Source organism: Dreissena polymorpha, chromosome 4, assembly GCF_020536995.1.
Source record: "Dreissena polymorpha isolate Duluth1 chromosome 4, UMN_Dpol_1.0, whole genome shotgun sequence".
NCBI lineage: Eukaryota > Metazoa > Mollusca > Bivalvia > Myida > Dreissenidae > Dreissena > Dreissena polymorpha.
In genome coordinates this window covers 135,082,144-135,107,032 of record NC_068358.1, presented here as the reverse complement: position 1 = coordinate 135,107,032, position 24,889 = coordinate 135,082,144, and the positions used below count along the sequence as shown (strand labels likewise).

The following is a 24,889-nucleotide window of genomic DNA, read 5'->3' as shown; positions in this document are numbered from 1 at the left end:
AAACTTTTTCACTAGTATACCTTTAAAGAAATTTGTAAATAAAGTGCTAAATATAAGGCAAATCCCTGGATCGTCGACTTTAAATAGCCATATTTCAATAAATCCTGAATAATAAAAACCAGGATTTTTTTAACATACATGATCAGGGGTGGCGAAATCTCAAAAAACTATACTTGTCCACGGACAACCATTTAGGAAATTTGACTTGTCCGTTGCTGAACTACACTTGTCCGTTAATGTTTATATAAATTATAAAAGTATTTATTAATAAATAAAAAACAATGTGGAATATACCAAAATGAATATGATTTGCTAGTTTTGTTTATAGTTGTATTTCAATAGTACATTCATGATAGCAGTATATTATAAACAATATAAAGACTTTCTAAAACTAAATCTTGCAAAGCTAGTGTTATTAAAACATGTTTTTAACATGACATCGTAATCTTAACAAATTAAACTAGTTCAATATGTCGACCTCATCAGACTGAGGCTCTGCGCCGCTACTGGTAGTTAGATTATCATCACCTGGTAACCATTGAAAATCTGTGAGCCAAGTTTCTTGAAAAGTTCTGGTGCGTTTACTTAGATCATATTTTTTATCATGATCTTTCTTAGTTTTTTTGGGAGGTGGACTGCTCAAAGCTTTGGGTTTCTGCTTCGTTGTTGAAGATTTAAAAAAACTAAATGTTCCATTTTTACAATTAAAGTCGCCTTAAATAACAAGGTAGACCGTGTTTTGATTATCTTACTTTAATACTTTTTATTTCCCTCTGATTGTAAAAATATAGAAACCAGTCTGTACACTGTCTAACAGTTGGGCTGAATGTTTAAAATGCGGCATGCTCCTGGTCTCTTATAGAATAAGGGAGATCACTGCGCAGGAGAGTGCTCGTATTTTAGCTTGATTGCTCCGCAAATAGCACTGACGATGTAATCACTTGTCAACATCCGGTTTTGTAAAACTTAATTACGGCTTTAATATAATATATTTTTTTGTATACCTGGACCCAACTTTTAAAAAACTTGTTGTCCACGGACAACTGAATTGAAAAAAATCAGTTGCCCAGGCACGCAAATGTACGACTCGGGCAACTCGGACATTTGATTTCGCCACCCCTGACATGGTTATACCACCTTTGCATATACGAAGATTTTATTTCAGAATCAGTAGGCCATAGGCTGATGTAAACATACATATATGTACATAAACAGTAATAGCAAGTCACGTGACACAATGAAAATGAAAAAAGTTGTGTTGAAATAAATCAAGTACCAATACATTTTAAGGAATCTGTTTTGATAAACAACTAAATATAACAAAGATGCCGATTAATAATACGAGCAGAGGCAAAAAGGGGGGTATATATATATACCAAAATAAAGTTTAATTCAAAAATGCCTTTAAACAATTATAGAACTGGATTTACTTACCCTACCAAAATTCAGCGAAATCTATCGGCAACTTTTCCAAGCACATCCAACTTTTCACAGCATATCGGGTTTCCGGGGGTGTTAAAGGACACAGTTCCAATCTTGCAACAATATACTAGATCTATTAACTGCTAGACAAACTCTGTATTTTAAACAGAGCATACACAAGTGTTATCCGCACTGTATTTAGAAGTTTTCAGCTCCGACGAACACCAAGTTAATTGGAGTTTGTGACGGTTATTACCGCCGTATGCGTGCAAGCAAACGCACTCGGCTTGTTCATTATTTCAGGTTGACGTTGATACTACTAAAAGTACGAATTACGGTCAACGCTTGACTGTATCGATAAAAAGATGCATCATTATATTGTTGGCAATTTTATTGGATGGATATTTGCTCGTCTCACAGGCAGAAAACGATTTTCTTTATAAAAAAACACTAAAAGGTCACAACTTTGTGACATAACGGTATATGCATATTGTTTATTCTTATGATGGAAATTAATAAGAAGATATTTTAATAATATGTATATGCAATGTAAGGATGAAATTTGAAAAATTTATTATGGAAGTATGGTTTCATTTCTCTATTGTACTTCAATTATCGGGAACATCTGTTGATTTGTCTTAGTTCTTGATTAACAATTTGGCTCGTAGGTCAACATTACTTCAAACCAATACATAACAGACATAACAATTCCCAATTCAGCTATGATATATAATGAAATTTAAATAATTGAGTATATAAGTGTAATTCTAATTTCCCAAGGTACATAACGGATACAAATTGGGATTGAATGTGTATCGGGGTTTACATAATTGATTATAGAAGTGTTAGGTTTCATATTACCAATGTGGTTTGTCCATAGAGAACCTCTGGTTATATGATCGAGTATGCTTAATGAAATGAGATCTCCTGTTCCCAAAGGTTATTATCTGCACATGTTCATCACGAACATATTGGTCAAACGTGATAACTGTGTATTGCACTTTTCTGCTGTGACGTGTAATAGATGCATGAGCATCCATCCAATCAACACGAGTTATTCAAGGGTGGGGTTTAGTGGATCAAGGGAAAAGTACAGTCAACCAATCAAGAATGAGATAGGAAATATCTAAATTTTATGTTCATGTACCTTGGAATAAAATGCTGTGCTTTGTTATAAGAAGGACAGTCTAGAGTCCTAGTTTGACAATCGAGTAGAGCAGTCACGCTTTCTTGACGTGGCGGCCATATTGGCCGCCGCGCTGTTAGATTGTATTTCACGAACATTAGCAAGCGTTGTATTAGAGAATATTCAACAGAAATAAATCACGATGAAAACAGAAATGAACTTTGTTTGTTACTGTGTGTTCTCCACGAACAATGTGTAATTACGCTACAACTTGTAAGGGTCCTCACGTTTCAAAATGGGGTGTGATTGTATGTATCTGTAGTTCATGTTCGCGAATGGATTAATCTGCCCTGCATTGCGCTACGCTACCCGATTTTTCAAACTCATGCCAACTATTTTGAACAAGCGTATTAAACCTACTTACATTGTTAATTTTGCCATGCACTAGTATTTAAAAAAAACTTTTGGTCCTTAGCGCCACCTCGGAAGTTCCATTAGCTCGTTTATTAATGCATCTCAGAAAGAGGTGGTGCCAGTGATTAACGGCCGCGATCCAGTCCAACCTGACTTAGCGATCGCCTGAGTGCATGGGTTATTGGCTTAATTGATCAGTCTAGACACCCTCCCCCCCCCCCCCCTCCCCTACGAACATTAGATGCTATTCGGAGGCTTATGAATACGAACTACTAAATGTTTGTTTTTCAGTGCAATTTGTAAACGCTTTTGTCATTCATGGTCATTCAAAATTTACCTATGAAATACAACCCACGAATACGGACAATCCAAGACATACGGAAAGTATGCTATGGTCACTCATAAAATACAACTCCGGGTAAATTTAAGTCGTTTTGCACGTGATATATAGGTCAATGTCGCCCTGCGGGCACTGTTAATTACGATGCAAAACCATAGGCATTTAAGCAATTTAATGTCCTTGCATTCGATGTTCTTGCATTAATAATGAGAACACAGCTATTTATTTTAGGACTAATAAACTAATGGCATTACTTATATGTAGCTCATATACACTAATTCCAACAATAATGCAATAGCCTTATCATAACATGAGCTTTTCGTGAAAGGACAGCAAAATTAATAGGAATAAATGTCTCGTAGTTCTTTTCTATTCCGATTATAGATATGGAACCTTCTTCTTTTCATCGCCTTCTATCATTGAACATCAACTTGCATTTATAACTAAGATATATTAATCTAATTCCTCAGTCACAGATAATGCCTAAGTAAAAAAAAATCCGGATGCCGGCCGATGTGTCCGATCTCCAGGCATCGGGAAGATTGGACGCGTCGGAGCCATCCGCTGTCCAATGAGTGACAAAGTTAAAAACCTCAGTCACAAATAGACACCGATCAGCGGCCGACGTTTATTTTCCCGCTCATCGAGCTGGCGCCGGTCGATGATCGCACGCACATCGGGTCATTTTGTAGCATCGGGCGGCGTCCTGATTAATTTTTGATATCACAGTTTGTTTTACCCGACATTGAGCCTGGGAAGAAATCGAGTTGAGATCGAAAAAAGATCGGACAATCAACGAACGGTTATAGCCCGGCGTGCGCCCGACATCAGACTCATTGTACGTGTATCATAACGAGCATCGTCTGGCGTCCCTCGGGCATCGTGGCGGAGGCCCTCCGGATATCAGACGGTCGCCGGCCGTTGTATATGCCTCTGGGAAATACCTTTACTTTTGCCGATACCCGTTCAACAAGCAAATTCGTTGAATTGATATCCCCCGCCAATATGCTTCTGGACACAAAAGTGTTATATTTGACACTAAAAAAGCATTTTTTCAAGATACAAAGGGCCATAACTCTGTTATTATCAGATGGTGTACAATGCCATTTGGCGTGCATAATCCGTTTATCCATATATATATTCATACCAAGTTTCAATGAAATCCGCCCAAGCACTTCCAAAATATGGCTCCGGACGGACGGACGGAAAGACGGACGGACAACGCCAAAACAATATCCCTCCGCCTATGGCGGTTGATAATAAATCCGATGTCGGGCGATCGCCGGGAAATACCCGTGCGTTGATCGTCCGATCTTGTTCCGATCTCAACTCGATTCCTTCCCGGGCCCGACGTCGGGTAAATTTTTTAGTGAGACTTAAAATTAATCCGGAAGCTGCCCGATGCTACAAATTGGCCCGATTTCTGTGCGATCATCGGCCGGTCGCCAGCCCGATGAACGGAAAAATACGTCAGCCGCTGATCAGACGATGATCGGTGTTTATTTGTGACTGAGGTATAATCCGGTCGCCAGCCGATGTATCCAACCTCAATACATCAGGAAGACTGGATAAGTAAGAGCCGTCCGCCGTCCGATGAGTGACACAGTTTAATACCTCAGTAACGAATATAAACTGATCACCGTCCGACCAGGGACGACGTATTTTTCCGCTCATCGGGCTGGCAACCCGCCGATGATCACACGGTCACCGGGTCTTTTTGTAGCATGGGCGGCGTCCTTATTAATTGTAAGTATTTGCATCAAACTGTTAAGCAGACTAAATAAAGGTACACACACTTAGATTTTAAGTTTCTTATTTCAGATATCTAAGAACAATAATTTGAATACAATTTATATGATTTTTAGACATCTAATTAATGCAGTTAATAAATTTTCCAATGCAACAAACAGGGGTATTAATGAACACTGCATATTACATAAATATTCCTGTACAATAGACTGTATACAGTTCGATTACTTCCTAAATATTGTCAACAAGTATGCCAATATGTATCTCAAATAAGATATTCATTCACCAAAACTTTAAACTTGCATTATTCTTCCAATATATTTCCAACCAGTACCACAAGTATGTCACATTCATCTTTACAACACCTTTACCCATGAATCGTATCCTTCCAAATTATTAAAGGATTTTGTGCCCAGCCTCATTTTATTGTTTAGGTAACACAGTTGGCGCTACAGTCACTGGGGGTCAAGTTTTCTCAGGGTCTTCCCCACACTTCCTGTTTTTTCGGTTGCTCCGGGGTAGGACAGTCGGGCGGTTCTTGGTGTCCGTCATTTCAGTGTCCTTAGTTACTTTTGCCTCTTGAATGGTGATAAAAAAACACTCATTATCTTTTTATGAACCAAATGAACCTTCTGTTGCTTTTTATAGATAAAAAAATTACATTGGCCTTAAAAACCAGGGGTCTTGCTAGTGGACGTAGTGAGCGATTTGTTCGCCCAGGGAATATTAATTTCGCACATTAATTTCATGAAGGCGAAGTAACATCTCCCCCTTTAAATGATTTACTTTTTGCCAGACATTGACTGATTAAAATCAATTTGATATGGAGAAAGGACACAGGAGGATTCTCAGCCATAAGTTGCCCCATTTACAGGTCATGCAAAGTTGAACATTCAAACGAACAGTCTGGAGCTTTTAGACTTCTTGATTTTTTTTTATAGATGATGCCTTGATTAATTGCCTTGTGCTGGCTACAAATAACTAAGCTCTGCTGTAAAATAAGATTTTTAATGATTTTTTAATTTAAAACAAATATTTTTAACAAAATATGAATTTGATTTAATGTTGAATTGCTTAAAATTAACACCGAAGTGAAAAGATTCTGAACATTACTGGTTTGTTACAATTTAAGTTTATTTGATACACCTGTTCAGGAAAAAAAATAAAAATTAAAAGTACCATCATTATCAACAATCAATGAGAAATAATAAAAATGTAGGTTTTATACACTTAACATGTCATATTGTATAAAACAAGTGAAGAGATGATTGAACGCTGAACAGAAACCACTTATCCTTTAAGTTGCTGCAAAATATACTTAAATCTAAGATCTATGACGCAAATGTACCATTTCTTCCAAAGATGTTATCATTTCTCCCTATTTTGGCTTTAGGGACAAGTGACTTGTCCCTAAATGTTGAGCCTAACTAGACCCCTGAAAACATGATATTTTGGTGTATTTTGTCAAATAAAGCATGTTCAACAAAAATATTAAAATTATATCTCGCATTTTTATCTGAAAGTAAAATATACAAAAAGTGAAAAAATAAAATCCATCTCTGTCTATTTATGTGTTTTGTTAAAAATTAAATTGCACTTGATTCAACAAATGGGAAATAAAATAATGTGAGAAAATTGAGATATTGAATATTCAAAATTTGTTTAGCAAATTTATAAAGCATATTCATTCAATTTTCTGAAACAAACACTGGTCTGTCAAACGCTATTGCACAAGTATTTAATACAAAACAAGAGGGCCTGAAAGGCCCAAAGCCACTCACCTGAAATAAAAAATTGACCTGTTCATTGCAGCCCAAGATATCAATGGAACAAATGTTCTAATAAAGTTTCATGAAAAATGAACAACAAATGGCCCCCGGGCGGCCATGTTTTTAAACAGACCTGAACCATTTTTAAACTCATCCAAGATATCATTGGGACAAATCTTCTGACAAAGTTTCATGAAGATCCTAAAATAAATGTGGCCTCTACAGTGTTGACAAGGCAAATATTCATGAAGCGCAATGGAAGACAGACAATTGACAAAAGGTGATCACAAAAGCTCACAATGAGTAAAAAATATGCTCATACAGATTGTCACCATGTTTGAAGATGATCTTATTAAAACTAATTGAGTAAACTAAATCAGGATATGATTACAACATTTGTACTCAGCAAGTGTCATTCAGAATCAGTGAGTGTCATTCAGATTGAACTAAAAATGTGACTAAAAGTATTCACAATATTTCACTATAAACAACTGTAGACATACAAAAAAACTACCACCCCCCTGAGAACCTTGTTTTTAAACAAACATGAACTATTTTTAAACTCACCTTGCATTTATATTTCCAGTAAAAAAATCAATAAATCCGTTTTAAAACACAAATCTTTGATAATCACACATACAAACTCAGACCTCATCAATAAACTGTGTGCCTCAAAAGTTATATCTTCTCTTATCTATGGTGCCACACTTCAAAGAAATAGCACAATAAGGTATCAAGTTGCTGATCTTAAAATAGAACAACAAGGTTCTCTCAAAGATGTGCATTGATTTGTGCTCAGGCAGCTGATAAGGGTCAGTTCGATTAATTAAGTGTGCATTCATGATTGGAATTCAAACAATTCAAGCTATGAACAGTTTTTCTCCCTTAAGTAATTTTCTGGGAAATAAATATTACTACATTAAACTTCGAGAATATTTAACTAGAGTGTAAACAAGGTTTTACTATAGCCATATAAGGAAAAATGCCCTGCCCCCTATTGGCCATGTTTTTCAACCAACCCAAACCATTTTCAAACTTAGCCAAGATATAATTAGGATGAATCTTCTAACAAAGTTTCATGAAGATCGAACAAAAAATGTGGCCTCTAGAGTGTTAACAAGGTTTTACTATAGCCGTATATAGTAGCCATATAAGGAAAAATGCCCCGCCCCTTGGCAGTCATGTTTTTCAAGCAAACGTAACCATTTTCAAACTCATCCAAGATATCATTGTGACCAATCTTCTGACCAAATTTCATGAAGGTTTGACAATAAATGTGGCCTCTAGAGTGTTAACAAGGTTTTACTACATGTATAGCCATATAAGGAAAAATGCCATTCCCCTTAGCAGCCATCTTTTTCAAGCAAATGTAACTATTTTTGAACTCCTCCAAGATATCATTGAGACCAATCTTCTGACCAAATGATTGGACAATAAATATGGCCTCTAGAGTGTTAACAAGGCAAACGTTGACGCCGCACGACGGAAGACGGACAAAAGGCGATCACAAAAGCTCACCATGAGCACATTGTGCTCAGGTGAGCTAATAAAATGTGTGAAATGCTGTTTCAGAAATCTAGATTGTGTTAGTGTTTATATATTCCAATAAGAAGAACACATACTGTTCATTAATTCACATAAATGTCAGAAAAATTACTCTTTACCATTACCAGTATACATTGTATTTATAAATTAATAAATTCAATGCCAATGTCCATAGCATGTAATATTATAGATTACAAATGTATTTCATTTCTGCAATCCTTTCTATAAATAAATCAGATGTTTGAACATTATAGACAATAAACTTGAATTAGAGGATCTTGAAGAACCTTAAATGCTCACCTATGAAAATGTAGATCAGTGATTAAATACTCAAGGCCCCTGGTATTATCTACTTGTGAAGACAGTGGCATTATTTGAACATACCTTGCTATGAAAGTCTAATTAAAAACATTTAACACGACCACACAGATGTGGCCAATTTTAACCTCAGAAGCATTATTTGAACAAACTTAAAATGGATCCAAATAAAACTCCTATGAGCATAGTCTTTTCAGACAAGAAACTTTTTTAAAGTAATTTTGCTGATAGTCATAAAAAATGTGAAACCTAGAGGGGCGTGACCAGTATAGAAGCCAGGCGCCGCCAGGGGCATGATTTGAACTTAGCAGAGAACCACTTCACAACAGTAAACACCAAACATAAAATCAGTTTGCTGTTTCAGAGAGAATTTATGTTTTAATTAAAAGAAAATATTTTAAGCTCTGGTGACCCATAATTATATGCGCTGCTAACTGGAGAATTTGAACAACTTCAAAAAAGGGTCACCCAAAGATCATTCCTCTGAAATTTTGTTTAAATCTGCCCAGCAGAGGAAATGTTGTTTGAATGAAAGGCAGAGGCCAGGGCAAACTTTACACAAACCTTGTAGAGGTATACATAGGATATTGCATGCAAAATATTATGACTTTGGGCCATGTGGTTTTGAGACAAATTTAAATTAAAAACAAGAAATGTGTTTGTCAGAAACACTATGTCCCCTTCTGCGCCGCTTTGACTTTTTTTTACCTTTGACCTTGAATGATGACCTTGACCTTCCACCACTCAAAATGTGCAGCTCCATGAGATACACATGCATGCCAAATATGAAGTTGCTATCTTCAATATTGCAAAAGTTATGGCAAATGTTATAGTTTGACAAAACCAACAGACCAACGTACAGACCAACAGACAGGGCAAAAACAATATGTCCCCCACTATAGTGGGGGAAACATTAAAAGGGTCATGTGACCTAATAAATCAAATATGCAGAATCATTTGATTTTTTTTATAGAGGACCACCAAGGAGCATTCATGTTTTGTATGCTGAATGGTTCAGCAGGAGATGTTGTTTAGAGAAAAAATTGACAGATGTATCCTTGACACACACAAATTGATGTAGGTCACCTCAGGTGAGCTAAAAATGCCCAAAACCAATACAGCAAATAAACTTTATAGAAATTGTCCCCTGTCTTCCACTTACTATAGTTTCCAGACTTTGGGTCATACTTCGCCTGTACCACCTTTGTTCGCAGCTCTGTCTCTATTTCTTGTGCAGCCTTTATCAACTGAAAGTGATATAGAAATAACTAGCCAAAAGGAGAGCTTGAGACAATAGTGACAAAGAATACCACCTTGTACCACAAGTCATAATGTGTTGTAAGATAAACAAAGCAAGCGCTTTTACCACAATATTATGGTAAAAAACTTTGCACAGTAACTTTAATTTACATAATGTAATACACCAGATAGTAAACTGTGGATTCTAGAAACAAGGGCTGTTTGTAAAACATGCATGCCCCCCATATGGGCTCTCCGTTGTAGTGAGAGCCATTGTGTGAATATGTTTTTGTCACTGTGACCTTTACCTTTGACCTAGTGACCTGAAAATCAATAGGGGTCATCTGCCAGTCATGATCAATGTACCTATGAAGTTTCATGATCCTAGCCATAAGCATTCTTGAGTTATCATCCGGACACCATTTTACTATTTCGGGTCACCGTGACCTTGACCTTTGACCTAGTGACCTGAAAATCAATAGGGGTCATCTGCGAGTCATGATCATTCTACCTATCAAGTTTCATGATCCTAGGAATAAGCCTTCTTCAGTTATCATCCGGAAACCATTTTACTATTTCGGGTCATCGTGACCTTGACCTTTGACCTAGTGACCTGAAAATCAATAGGGGTCATCTGCGAGTCATGATCAATCTACCTATCAAGTTTCATGATCCTAGGCCTAAGCGTTCTTGAGTTATCATCCGGAAACCATTTTACTATTTCGGGTCACTGTGACCTTGACCTTTGACCTAGTGACCTCAAAATCAATAGGGGTCATCTGCGAGTCCTGATCAATGTACCTATCAAGTTTCATGATCCTAGGCCTAAGCGTTCTTGAGTTATCATCCGGAAACCATTTTACTATTTCGGGTCACTGTGACCTTGACCTTTGACCTAGTGACCTGAAAATCAATAGGGGTTATCTGCGAGTCATGATCAATCTACCTATCAAGTTTCATGATCCTAGGCCTAAACGTTCTTGAGTTATCAACCGGAAACCATTTTACTATTTCGGGTCACCGTGACCTTGACCTTTGACCTAGTGACCTCAAAATCAATAGGGGTCATCTGCGAGTCATGATCAATGTACCTATGAAGTTTCATGATCCTAGGCCCAAGCGTTCTTGAGTTATCGTCTGACAACCACCTGGTGGACGGACCGACCGACCGACAGACCGACCGACAGACCGACATGAGCAAAGCAATATACCCCCTCTTCTTCGAAGGGGGGCATAAAAATCAAAGAAATTTGATATTTAACTCTATTGTGACCTCTGGGCTGGTACAGATAATGAGTCAATGACCCAAGAGGCATGAACAAAATAATTCTAGAGGACTAAAAAACGTTCCTGCATACGTCTGACATTTAAGTTTAGATGAAATGATTTGTTTCACTTAATTAACTTTGTAAGTGTATATTGACCTTATAACCCCCCAGGGTAAGGTAAATTTTTATTCCAGTGACATAATTAGAAAACAACGCTGTAGACGCCTAGTACCGGTCAACACCTGTGGACCATGTGGTATAAGAACAAATAATCTGCTAATAGTGTATATTAATAGTCATGATGTAATAAAATGTCTTAATTTAGTAATTTCTAACATTATACAAATCACACATGCACAACTCTGTATAATGAGAAACAAATCCTGCAAGTTTGAATGATGCACATTGAAACAGGTAGTAAAATGCCTTAAGACAATTTTGTGTCTAGGGACAGACAGATACTGGGATAGTGAAACTCACCAACAGACATATGTCCATGGTTTAAAACCACTTTTTCTTCATCAGCAGACATATGGCCATGGTTTAAACCCACCTTTACTTCATCAACAGACAAATGTCCATGGTTTAACCCGACCTTTACTTCATCAACAGACATATGTCCATGGTTTAAACCGTTACCACTAAGATACGTATTTTGACGCATTTGTAGTCCCTAAGAAAGTTGAATTTAATTAAAGGTCTTTCTCATTAGAGCCAAGTTTCAAAGGCTTCAGTTCCAACCCTTAGATTCTGATGAGCAGCAAACAGCATAAAACCTGAACAGACTGCCAGTTACTCGCAGTCTGTTCTGGTTTAAAGCTGTTTGCACATAGCCAATTTCACTAACAGTCTAAGTGGGAAAGGGTTAAACCCACATTTACTTCATAACAAGGGAATAATTCTTGTAGGCTTTTATTGCTTTTAATATGAGTAAAAAATCATTGTTTATAATACAAGTTAAATTATAGTTTAACCAAACAGGCTGTTTATAACATTTTCAAAGACATTAATGAATGAGGTTCATAAGCTGTTGTCTTGTCCTGATCAGGTACTTGTGAAACTCCGATAAGAATGAACGAGTGTAATTTATAAAATAGACTCATTGAAGTTAACACAATATGTTTGCACTGATAAAACTGAGAAAATGGATATCAGATTTATTCCAATTGTGATTTTTTGTGATGATGTTAACACATAAGCTTCTGTGTCAATGTAAAGTAGCCAAAATTCAACTTCTGAATTTAATGTAAACATTCACTGGTTTAAAAGCAATAGTGAGACACTATTTACAAATGTACGTAAAGGTCTATCACATTAATGAGTTTAAAGTGGATTATACCTTTTCAATATCTAAATCATCCTCGACAGTCTTGTTCTTCTTGAACTCATCATTAATTTTGGCACGCACAACTGAAAAACAATATTGCTGATTCCAAGGCTTGTTTAATACAACAAGAGCACCGCATAACGGGTGCCACACTCGGCTGCAGGTGCAGTTTTGAATGAATGAAAGCTTGTAAGTATTTTTTTTTTAGAGGTCACAGTGAAATTGACCTCGGACCTAGTGACCCAAAAATGGGTGTGGCATGTAGAACTAATCAAGGTGAAGCTACATATGAAGTTTCAAAGTTGTAGGTTGAAGCACTTTGATTTTAGAGCCAATGTTCAAAACTTTGACTAAATGTCAAGGTTTAAGCACAACGCGGACAGCAGAAGACACGATGACGGACACGACATAACGAGCTGGCTATGACAATACCTCGGTTTTTCTCCCAAATCAGCCCAGCTAAAAATAATGATACAAAATGTTTAAGAATATTTTCTTATAGATAATGATTAGAAAATACATCAGTTGTATTCCCTACCAAAATCTGATGTTGTCAAGCGCGCTACTGATTACCATAAAACGATATTGTTTATCTGAAACAAAACTTCTCTTTTAAAAAACTGCATCAACATCATTTTGAGTATGAGTTTTGAAAATATAGAGGCCATTTAACAGACAATTGACATATATAAGAACATAATTAATTTTTTTTTTAAGCCAACAATGACTGATTTAGCGTTAAAATTCATGGGTACGCTTTTGTATATTTACCGTACCCAGGGTACATGTAAGTATACTTAAGTGTAACCAGGGTACATTTAAGTAGTACCCAGCCGACAAAGAAGAATCAAGCCTAAATTACAGCTTTCAGTACTACTTCATGAGCTCATATTTTAAGTTTTATTTTATAATCATAGAGATCACATTGTTGAATGAAAAGGAATTGCATATTCACTATGTGGTACTTTATCAGCCAAGTTCAATTAATCTTTTTATACCCCCATTACCATTGGTAATGGGGGCTATATAGGAGTCACTTTGTCTGTCTGTCGGTCTGTGTGTCTGTCCCGAAATTTCACCCAATCTTCACCAAACTTGGTCACAAGTTGTATCTTGATGATGAATAGCTCAAGTTTGATTATGGGTCATGCCGGGCCAAAAGTTTGTCCGGAACATAACTATGTCATTTATCATAAGATTTTAAATAACTTGGTACATTTGTTCACCATCATGGGACGGTGTGTTGCATGAAAAAAGTATGTCGATATCTCCAAGGTCAAGGTCACACTAAGAGTTCAAGGGTCAAATGCGTGTCCGGGCCATAACTTTATCATTTATTGTGAGATTTAAAAATCATTTGGCAAATTTGTTCACCATCATGGGACAGTGTGTCGCGTGAAAGAATTACATCGATATCTCCAAGGTCAAGGTCACACTTTGAGTTCAAAGGTAAAAATGGCCATAAATGAGCTTCTCCGGGCCATAACTAAGTCGTTCATTGTGAGATTTTAAAATCATTTGGCATATTTGTTCACCATCATTGGACAGTGTGTGGCACGAAAGAATTATGTTGATATCTGCAACGTCAAGGTCACACTGTGAGTTCAAAGGTCAACAAGAGCACTGCCTTGCAGGTGCAGACCGCTCATCTATTTTTCTTTTTAAAGGTGAAGGGACCTATCTCAATTTCAATCACAAAGGAGGGAGGGGTGGAGTGGGGTGTATAGTGTGGGGGTGTGGTCATTTATTACATTATCTTCCAAAAAACACAAAAAAATATATTTAAAAAAATGGGGGGGAGGATTCTTGGACGGTTTTTCAAAAATAAAAAAATAAAGATAAATATTTGTGTTTTTTAACCAAGTTTAAAAAAAAAAAATTGGGGGGGGGGTGGGGGGGTATAGTGTGAGGGTGTGATGGTCATTTATAAGATGATCTTTAAAAAAAATGGGGGGGGATTTGGGATGGGGCGTGGGGGATGGTTTGGGTGGAGTCTATTGTGGTATGTCAAGTAAGAGTTGTGTTGTCAAAGTATCAATCAAATCTAATCATAAATAAAGAAGTTATGGCAATTTTAGCAAATTTTAATAATTTGACCTTGAGAGTCAAGGTCATTGAAAGGTTAAGGTAAAATTCAACTTGCCAGGTACAGTACCCTCATGATAGCATGAAAGTATTTGAAGTTTGAAAGCAATAGCCTTGATACTTTAGAAGTTAATTGGATCTAAACACAAAATTTAAACATATATTTAAAGTTACTAAGTCAAAAAAGGGCCATAATTACGTAAAAATGACAACCAGAGTTATGCAACTTGTCCTTTACTGTCCCCTTATGATAGTTTGCGAGTGTTCCAAGTATGAAAGCAATATCTATGATACTGTTGAGCGCATGTCGCAAGTCAGTTTGTCATTCGTCCATATTCCTACGCCCTCGTGGTTTAATTCCTACGCATCGGAACTCCATACCGTTGGTTATTACCGCAATAACCAACGGTTACCCGTCAATTATTTCTTAAATATGACATCATAGTACGTATGACATCACAAGACAGGTACTTACTTAAGTTACCTCCCCTTATAACTCTTTACAAAGAAAACATTGCTACAATGACTGTCAATAAATGCAACTGCTTTAAAAGAATTATTTACCTAAAAAATAGATATTTCTAAGGAAATTTGGACTTACAAACAATCCAGTTAAAACTATGAAACCATAAGTATGAAGTTGCTTAAAAGAAGTTATAAAATAAGCATAAATGAAGAAGATATTACAAGTAACAATTAATGTGGATGGACACTGTATCTGGAAACACAAACAGTTATTGAAATTATAACTAAACCAGGTATTGCTATATGAAAATTGTGCTGATTTGCTTATTCTTATTATAATAACCTGTACATGACCCTAGATAAAGATTAGATATCAAAAGGACAATCTACTTTGGTACTTTTACTATTCATATTAACCTGGGGCATAACAATACTTTAGGGGTAAAGTGGACCAAAACAGAAAACTTAACCAAATTTTCAATTTTCTAAGTATAAATTCTGTCAAAATGCCAGTCAGAGTTACATAACTTTGCCTGCAAGGTCCCCTTATGATAGTTAGTAAGTGTTGAAAGTATGAAAGCAATAGCTTTGATACTAAAGGAATAAAACGGACCTAAACACAAAACTTAACCAAAATTGTCAATCTTCTAAGTATAAAAAGGGCACATAATTCTGTCAAAATGCACGCCAGAGTTATCTTACTGTGCCTACCTAGTCCCCTCATGATAGTAAGTAAGTGTACCAAGTTTGTATGCAATAGCACCGATACTTTATGAGAAAAGTGGACCTAAACGCAAAACTTTACCGAATGCCAATGCAGACGCCGACGCCAACGCCAAGGTGATGACAATAGCTCATAATTTTTTTTCAAAAAATAGACTAGCTAAAAATGGCCATAAATGATCTTGTCCGGGCCATAACTATGTCATTTATTGTGAAATTTTAAAAATACCTGGTACATTTGTTCACAATCATTGGACGATGTTTCATGCGAAAGAATTATGTTGATAACTCCAAAGGTCTAGGTCACACTTGGAGTTCAAAAGAAAAAAAAATTCAACAGTTCAAAGGTCGAAATGGCCATAAATGATAATGGCATTATAATTGTTAAAAATGGCCATAAATTTGATTCCCTTGATTTGTGAAGACAGCATGCAAAATAGTCTGTGTCAATGCGGCACGTGGGGGTATACGTCACGTCTGTGACAAAGCTCTAGTTTGAATAGGATACAGATTTCAGTTTTAACTTCCTTATGTTTTCATAGCAATCAAATGTTTTGAATGAGGAAAAAATGAAATAATGTGCTTATTCCATTGGGGGCCTCTATCCACATGCAGTGTTTGATTAATCTAGCTAGTAAGTGCTTTCTAAAATATTGCAGTGTCCAGATTTTTCTGACATTTTTTCACCTATTTCTTTAAAGGGACTGTCCAACAGATTTTGGCATGTATTAAATCTTGTCATTAACTGCTTTAAATGCTTTATATTGATAAATTTAAACATTTGAACAAAAAATCTCCAGTAAACAAGGGCTGTTTGTAAAACATGCATGCCCCCCATATGGGCTCTACGTTGTAGTGACAGCAATTGTGTGAATATGTTTTTGTCACTGTAACCTTGACCTTTGACCTAGTGACCTGAAAATCAATAGGGGTCATCTGTGAGTCCTGATCAATCTACCTATCAAGTTTCATGATCCTAGGCATAAGCGTTCTTCAGTTATCCTCCGGAAACCATGTTACTATTTCGGGTCACCGTGACCTTTACCTTTGACCTAGAGACCTGAAAATCAATAGGGGTCATCTGTGAATCATGATCAATGTACCTATGAAGTTTCATGATCCTAGGCATAAGCTTTCTTGAGTTATCATCCGGAAACCATTTTACTATTTCGGGTCACCATGACCTTGACCTTTGACCTAGTAACCTCAAAATCAATAGGGGTCATCTGCGAGTCATGATCAATGTACCTATGAAGTTTCATGATCCTAGGCATAAGCGTTCTTGAGTTATCATCTGGAAACCATTTTACTATTTCGGGTCACCATGACCTTGACCTTTGACCTAGTGACCTGAAAATCAATAGGGGTCATCTGCGAGTCATGATCAATGTACCTATGACGTTTCATGATCGTAGCCATAAGCGTTCTTGAGTTATCATCCGGAAACCATTTTATTATTTCGGGTCATTGTGACCTTGACCTTTGATATAGTGACCTGAAAATCAATAGGGGTCAACTGCGAGTCATGATCAATCTACCTATCAAGTTTCATGATCCAAGGCATAAGCGTCATTGAGTCATCATCCGGAAACCATTTTACTATTTCGGGTCACTGTGACCTTGACCTCTGACCTTGTGACCTGAAAATCTATAGGGGTCATCTGTGAGTCATTATCAATCTACCTATCAAGTTTCATGATCCTAGGCATAAGCGTTCTTGAGTTATCATCCGGAAACCATTTTACTATTTCGAGTCACCTTGACCTTGACCTTTGACCTAGTGACCTGAAAATCAATAGGGGTCATCTGCCAGTCATTATCAATCTACCTATGAAGTTTCATGATTCTAGGCCCAAGCGTTCTTGAGTTATCATCTGGAAACCACCTGGTGGACCGACCGACCGACCGACAGACCGACCGACATGAGCAAAGCAATATACCCCCTCTTCTTCGAAGGGGGGCATAAAAATAAGAATACAATTTAAAAAAAGAAGAAAAAACGTTAACCTCCACAGGGCACGAACCACTGACCGCTAGAGTCATGGAGTTTTGGAGTAAAATATCTCCCGACTTAACCACTCGACCATCCACGCTAACGTCAAGTGCGGAGTTTTTTTTTAGTTAAATAAGCAATCCTCGTAGTCCGCCAAAATATTGATTCGCGTCGAACGACGCTTTTTACTGCTGGACAGTCCCTTTAACCAGAGAAATCACAATTTTGGTAAGATGAAAAATCTAAAATAGTGCCCATATTCCCTATATGACGCTCTATCAACAAATCAAGTTTTATCAATCTAGCTTAGGTACTTTTTGAGTTACCGCAGATTCCAGTTCTGAGGGGCAGACTTATGGCAGTGGTTTTTTACACCATTTTGGGAATGGGATCAGATACCTTTGGGTTGGCAAAAAATCATGATGTTTTGACTAAAACTGGGAAATTAGTGTTGTTCCTTATTTGCTAACAAATGCTTCAAAAATTAGAATAAATGTGTTTTCAGTATTATATTTCAGTATCAGGCTGTTCAACGGATACAGCTGGATGGGAGATGAACGCAAAAAGTTTTTTATTTGTTTTGGAAAGCTTCGATTGGGCTTCTTTAGGTCCCATTTGAGAAAAATATATGCTTTTTTAAATTGAAAACGGGGCTGTATACTGGCCCCAAATTTGAATGAAAAAACAACACTTGGGTCTTACTAGTAGGAAACTCAGTAACAAAAGATACACACAGTTACAAGCTAGAATAAAGTAAAATTATTCTTACTGTTCAAAGCAGTTTCATCCTCATTAAAAACCACCTTTCTTGTCTGATGGAGCTTTTTGTAAATTGATAAAACCTGAAAAACATATTTCAGACGGTATGTAAGTGTTTTTTCACCATTTTGTGAATAGGGTTCGGAATAATTGTAATGGGAAAATAATAATGTTTTGACTAAAATTTGTGCTGCTGTTTTTTGGCAAACAAATAATTTAAATTTGATAGTATAAGCAATTTCAATATTATATTTGCTTTGGCTAAACTTATGGAGATGGACACAGATATGACCTAAATATTGCAATTTATTAAAAAAATAAAATAAAAATATATACATTTTGGAAACCTTCAATTACGAATTTAAGACAAGGAAAATAATATACTTGCAGAAATTGCAAATAACTCCTGGATCAACCAAATTTTCAAAACATACTGGCACAGGTGTTGTCTGATACATCCATCAAGGCATTACTCAAAGCTAAGATGCATACATTTCAAAGAAATTACACTTTAAACTAAATTTAATTGTAAGGCTGCTTGTGCAGAATATTGGACTTTGGTGGCCATATTTATGCAATTGTTACAGGAGAGCCTTGCGCATATTTTCCCACCATGGCCTGCCCCACATGAGAAGGGATGTTGCTGTTATACCATGTAGATATGTTATTGTTGTTGATGTTGCAGACAGCCTCATTTCAAGTCTTACTGTAGCACATTCGGGTATGGTTATGGGAAATTCTATACCATAATCATGTCTCTAATAAGTTTCATGCTTTGTATCATGAATTTTGGTTGCAAGTTTGTGTAATATACACATAAAATAAGTAAGTATATAATTGCCCTTCAATATTTAAAATGCTACTAAGATCTTTTCAATTTGAAGCTAGCACATCACAGTATCTGTCTGTCTGTCTGTCTGTCTGCTTGCCTGCCGGTCAGTCTGTCTGTCTAATCTCACTCCATCTCTGTCTGTCTCTCCCTCCCTCCCTCCCTCCCTCCCTCCCTCTCTCTCTCTCTCCCTCCCCCTCCCTCTCTCTCTGTCTCTGTTTCTTTCTCTGTCTCTCAATCTATACTGTCTAACTCCCCTTGCGGATATTATTGACAGGTGCTCTGTCAGTGCCAGATAAAAGTGTTAAAGGGAGCAAGGCTTTTGAAAGTTTCTACATGCAACAAAGGAGAAGGTCTAAAAATGCAACCATAATATAATACATAAAGAATAAACATAATGATATGTTTCTACACAAAAAACATCATTTTGTGTGTGCATCAAGATAATGCAGTGTAACCCAACATAGTTGAATATAACCTTTATGTTTTACTTTGTATTATTTAGATGTTTAAAGTGATCATACGATTTCATCATGCACTTATAAGTCGTGACGTTAATATTTTGCATACAGGTGCTTATAACAAATGATTTTATTTAAACAAATAATACAATACCCTCGATCTAGCGGAGGTCATGCTTTGGGTTGATGTTTACATCGACACCGTCTGACCTTTTTCTCATTTGAATGCGCATGCGTAGTTTACACAGAACTATGGTAACTAGTTGCACATTTTATTTTACCAAATACTTGTGTAATTTAAAGGTCCAAGATGTTAAACCTTCTATTAATGTATAATTTACGTTAAGACATTAAGACTTCATTATTTACATAAGACCATATCTCTGTGTTGCATTCGTTAAAACGACTTTTGAGAAGTAACATATTCGTATCCAGTATTTTTCACCCCTTAAATTTGGCTTAATATGACTTTATGAGGCTTACATTTCCTCTGAAGTAATTGGGAGAAGAAACGGTATTTTTTGTTTATTTCATAAGTTATTTATCTCAATAAAATATTTGGATAGATCAAACATAAAAATGAACGTGATATCCATACCAAAATTCATGTCCTCTAACCTAGACTTAAGTTAAATGTTATAAACAAACTCAAAGACCTATAAAATACATATTTATATTGTATTGCATTTTATAGGTCTGTTACAAACTGGAAAAAGTTGGAACCTATTTTTATGTCACGGTGACATTGTGTTGTTTTTATTTAAGCCATACAAAGAATGCCAGGATAGACAAAACTACAATTACTGATTGGCAAAATGCCGATCACAAAGATTCCAATCGTTCACAAGTTTGGGATTATTTCCCATACTCAACGTCTGGAACTTCAGGAGCGTTTGCTGAAGCAATCATATGTCCAAACTTTGAAAAGCCAAAAGGTTCAGGTTCCTACTAGGTATGATTCCATAAAGAACAATCAATATTGACAAATTACATTTTCATATTTAATTGACTTATGATATTATATTAGTATCATGTGTGTGACTTATACTTCATGTTTCATGTGACTCACTCTAAATAATTATTCTGTAATGTTGAATGACCGAGCTTGTAATTTGTAAATTGTTAAATATATGTGTAACCCAGCCAGAAAAATCCCCAAACATAAGGCGGATGGAACCCGGGACCTTCCGGTTTCAAATCAGACAGAAACTCAGACTCTACCACATCTCTATAAAAGCTAGCTCATAGAGTAAGGCACTATAAGTTCTCCTAAAACTGAACTCTGCTATATAACCCCCTCAAATTGTGAAATTCTTATACGAATTTCCTATTGCCATGACATCCTTGGGACGTCTGACACACATGTTGTTTTTTTACGTTGGGCGTCAATGTAACCCAGCCAGAAAAATCCCCTACCATACTGAGGATTGATCCCGGGACCTCCAAATCAGACAGAAACTACTGTGTCGCTATAAAAGCTAGCTCATATAGCAAGGCAGTATAAGTTCTCCTGATACCAAACCCTGCTACATATGGTTATATCCAGCATTTTGTTATGAGCTTGTTTTATGTTAGTTTGTCTTTAAAATGTCAGCATTTTGCTGCTGTTTGCAGAAACCCCTTAGAAGTGTCGGAAGACTTTGTACAGGAGTATAACAATGCCAAGTTTTATGACGAGAATATACGGTCAGCAAGAGGTACCGGGGAACAAGAGGAACCCAAGGTTAACAAGATGATTGAGAAAGCTGAACAACTGGAGCAAACAGCACAGAAAATGTTAGAAAGAGCCAAGGTCTCACCATTTATTTGGAACTAAGAATTATCTGAACTCTTTTTAAAGGAAAGTGGTACTTGGATAATTATAACTTGCTAAAAAAAACATTCTAATGCTTTGCAAAGGTCTTGAGAACTTGTTGTTTCTTTTATTACTTATTTAGACTGATATTTGTAAATTATCAATATAAATATTGAAATTACAGTGAAGTTAGTTATTTTGTATGTCTTAAAGTAAATAAATGTATAATGTGTATCATTACATGTCACATATCAACATGGTACCGAAAGTGACATTATAAACAGGATATATTGGAATGTTTAAAATGCTGTATTTATAGTGTGTCTCTCAATGTTTTACAGCATCAAAATGGGGATATTTAAGCCCATCTTAACACTAATATATAAATATGTGTTTCGGAAAACTAATTGAAATAACGTTTCGCATGTGTTTTCATGGATAATGCTGTTTTTTTTTATAGCGGCGGGCTGGTTTACGTGATGGAGGGACAGGAAAACATGTCAATCTTCCAATGGCATGGACAGACCTTGCGCAACTGGCTCAGTGCAGAGGCAAAATTCAGGAAGGTAGTATAAACATACTTCCTACATGGAAAGTTTATCTTGTATATCAAGTTTATTTTATTCAAATGGGAGCAGAATAGTTGCATGTGTGCATAAAAGATTAGTGTGTGACTTTGTGTGTAGCTTAATCAGTGGTAAATTGCTATTCGCCTCTTAAGAAGTGGGTGGGGGAACATAATGACATTGCCTTGTTTGTCCATTTGTCAAATTTTTGTGGCGCTGTAACTCCAAAAGTATTACAACTATAGTTATGAAACCTTTTGAGCAATATATAGTTAGTTATACATTATGAGTACTTTATCACTTGGTTATTTTGGTGCAATTTTTTTAGACCCAGGCTGCATCTGCTAATGGCAGAAGGGAAGGCCTATAGCAATTGCCCTGATGTTGTTTTTTTGTCCAGTTATCTGTTAAAGGTTAATCCAAAATGACATGTTCAGTATAAAATCAATAATTATAATGCTTCTTGAGAAGCTTTGATACGTGCAAGGTTGATATCTTTGAACACTATCAACACAACTACATCACTTGACCTCATTTTGACCTTGGCATTAGCCTACTTTCTGACTCACACTAATAGAAAAGGTCAACGTTATTGGTTCATCCAAAATGATTCATTTTTTAACACATAAAAAATACAAACTTCAAAGCTGTAAGTCTTGCGTGGATAATACAATTAATGCACGCACATTATCTGACCTAATTTTGACCTAGACATAACCATCTTTTTTAAAGGGGCCTTTTCACAGATTTTGGCGTCTTTTGAAGTTTGTCATTGAATGCTTTATATTGATAAATGTAAACATTGGATGCAAAAAGCTCCAGTAAAAAATAAAAAAAATAAATAAAAAAAGATAACCCTCAGCAGGGCTCGAACCACTGACCCCTGGAGTCCTGGAGTAAAAAGTCTACCATTTAGACCACTCTGCCATTCTTCAGAATACAATGCCCAATGTATTTTATACCTTATATAAGCAATCCTCATAGTTTCACAAAATATAACGACAACAACAGAACTCTCCAAATTATTAATTCGTTTTGCGTTGCAACGCTTTATAATTTTCGGGTTTTTAAATCGTCAAAAGATGCATATAATGGCTATTTTAGAACATGGTAAATGTTCAGTATAACTGTTTCCTCACAAATACCATAACTAAAACGAAAATTTGCAAATGTGAAACAATTTTTTTTTTATTTTGTCCATTTACCCAAACTTGAAAAAGCCCCTTTAAGGTCTTTGAACACTTATGAACACACTCCAATCACCTAACCACTATTTTGGCCTTGACCTACAGACTTCTTGGTAATTCAAATTTCATTAGCTCAATATAATTAATACTTTACTTTCATTCATAACTAAACACATTCACATGATCTGATCTCACTTCAACCTTGACATAAACAAAATTGTGGGCTTAGACATATTCAAGTTGACCAATAAATGAACCATACTGAGAAAGCTTCCACCAAGGGCATCTGCGTCTATTGAATGCAGCATTTGATTTAAATTTTAACTTAACTAAAAAAGAAAAGCTGCTTAAGTGAAGGAATTATAGGTACACTAAAATTGCTTTATCTACACCTTTTATGTCATCTACTTGTTTTATTTTAAGGAAGAATTAAGTGTGAGTATGAGGTGCTTATTGTTTGGCAATTAACTTCTTTTAGGATATGAAATACAAGTGTGTGTAATTATTCAATGGAATATTTAATACTATAAGATGCCTATCAAACATGTTTATGATTAACCTCCAGAATGTCTGGATGTGTTGACCATCTCACTAGACCAGTCTCCCTTTGACAAGCACCACATCCCTGCGCTGTTCTACCTGGCGGAGACCATGCTGTACTGGCTGAGAACGGAGGCTGTACACCAGCCATACCTGCGAACTGGAGAAATCAAACTCCTCAAGGTCACCAGTAGCATATTTATATTTAAATAATGTTTATTATAAATGACATTTTAATTAAAATACTGGCACACTTCTTAATACGTCTTGAAATAACAGAATATAAATATGTAGTATTGTCCTTGAACAATATGAACTACTTAATTCTCATGTATCGGAAATTTCAAAATCGTCAAAAATGCTAATTTTTCATAATTTCTGACGTGAGTAATTTTCACAACATTTTGTTATGATCACTGAAACAAATATTGCTTAGTTAGGCTTAATAAAGATGTCTATATACCCCCACTCTGGGAAAACAAGGCTTAATGCATATACGTCCACGATTATCAGGGACAACAATGTCTGCTTTCATTGAATATTTCGTGTAAGGAATTCTCTTGTAAACAAAATCCAGTTAAGGCAGATAGTGTCCTCCCAGTCTAGGCAGATAGTGTCCTCCCAGTCTAGGCAGATAGTGTCCTCCCAGTCCAGGCAGATAGTGCCAGTCTAGGCAGATAGTGTCCTCCCAGTCCAGGCAGATAGTGTCCTCCCAGTCAAGGCAGATAGTGTCCTCCCAGGCAGATAGTGTCCTCCCAGTCTAGGCAGATAGTGTCCTCCCAGGCAGATAGTGTCCTTCCAGTCTAGGCAGATAGTGTCCTCCCAGTCTAGGCAGATAGTGTCCTCCCAGTCTAGGCAGATAGTGTCCTCCCAGTCTAGGCAGATAGTGTCCTCCCAGTCTAGGCAGATAGTGTCCTCCCAGGCAGATAGTGTCCTCCCAGATTAGGGTGGTCTACACAAGCTCATCTT

At 36.4% G+C, this 24,889-nt stretch overlaps 2 protein-coding genes across 4 annotated transcripts in view; one reads left to right on the top strand and one right to left on the bottom strand.

The window, feature by feature from the left end:
- Positions 1-5,098: 5,098 nt before the first annotated feature.
- LOC127876702 (complex III assembly factor LYRM7-like) lies at positions 5,099-20,068 on the bottom strand. The gene is made up of 5 exons (XM_052422112.1): positions 19,987-20,068; positions 18,553-18,625; positions 12,530-12,600; positions 9,846-9,930; positions 5,099-5,629 (listed from the first exon to the last, which is right to left on the bottom strand). The coding sequence occupies exons 1-5, from the start codon at positions 20,005-20,007 to the stop codon at positions 5,517-5,519; spliced, it is 363 nt and encodes a 120-aa protein (XP_052278072.1). The 5' UTR covers positions 20,008-20,068; the 3' UTR covers positions 5,099-5,516.
- LOC127876689 (uncharacterized) overlaps positions 19,952-24,889 on the top strand; it is a 27,075-nt gene continuing 22,137 nt past the window's right edge. For 2 of the 3 annotated variants that reach the window (XM_052422094.1, XM_052422092.1), the window contains exons 1-5: positions 19,952-20,087; positions 20,598-20,784; positions 21,447-21,624; positions 22,088-22,193; positions 23,946-24,103. In XM_052422094.1, the coding sequence (XP_052278054.1) occupies positions 20,648-20,784; positions 21,447-21,624; positions 22,088-22,193; positions 23,946-24,103 (579 nt within the window). In that variant the 5' untranslated portion in view covers positions 19,952-20,087; positions 20,598-20,647. Of the gene's footprint in view, positions 20,088-20,150; positions 20,347-20,597; positions 20,785-21,446; positions 21,625-22,087; positions 22,194-23,945; positions 24,104-24,889 lie in introns of those variants that run through there. The other variant, XM_052422093.1, reaches the window with a different exon arrangement.

Coding starts and splice junctions, on each gene's coding strand:
- LOC127876702 (XM_052422112.1), bottom strand. CDS start 20,007: ATGACCTCCGCTAGATCGAGG. Junction 9,931..12,529: donor ATGATTTAGATATTGAAAAG/GTATAATCCACT, acceptor TATCACTTTCAG/TTGATAAAGGCTGCACAAGA. Junction 5,630..9,845: donor CCCAAAGTCTGGAAACTATA/GTAAGTGGAAGA, acceptor TCACCATTCAAG/AGGCAAAAGTAACTAAGGAC.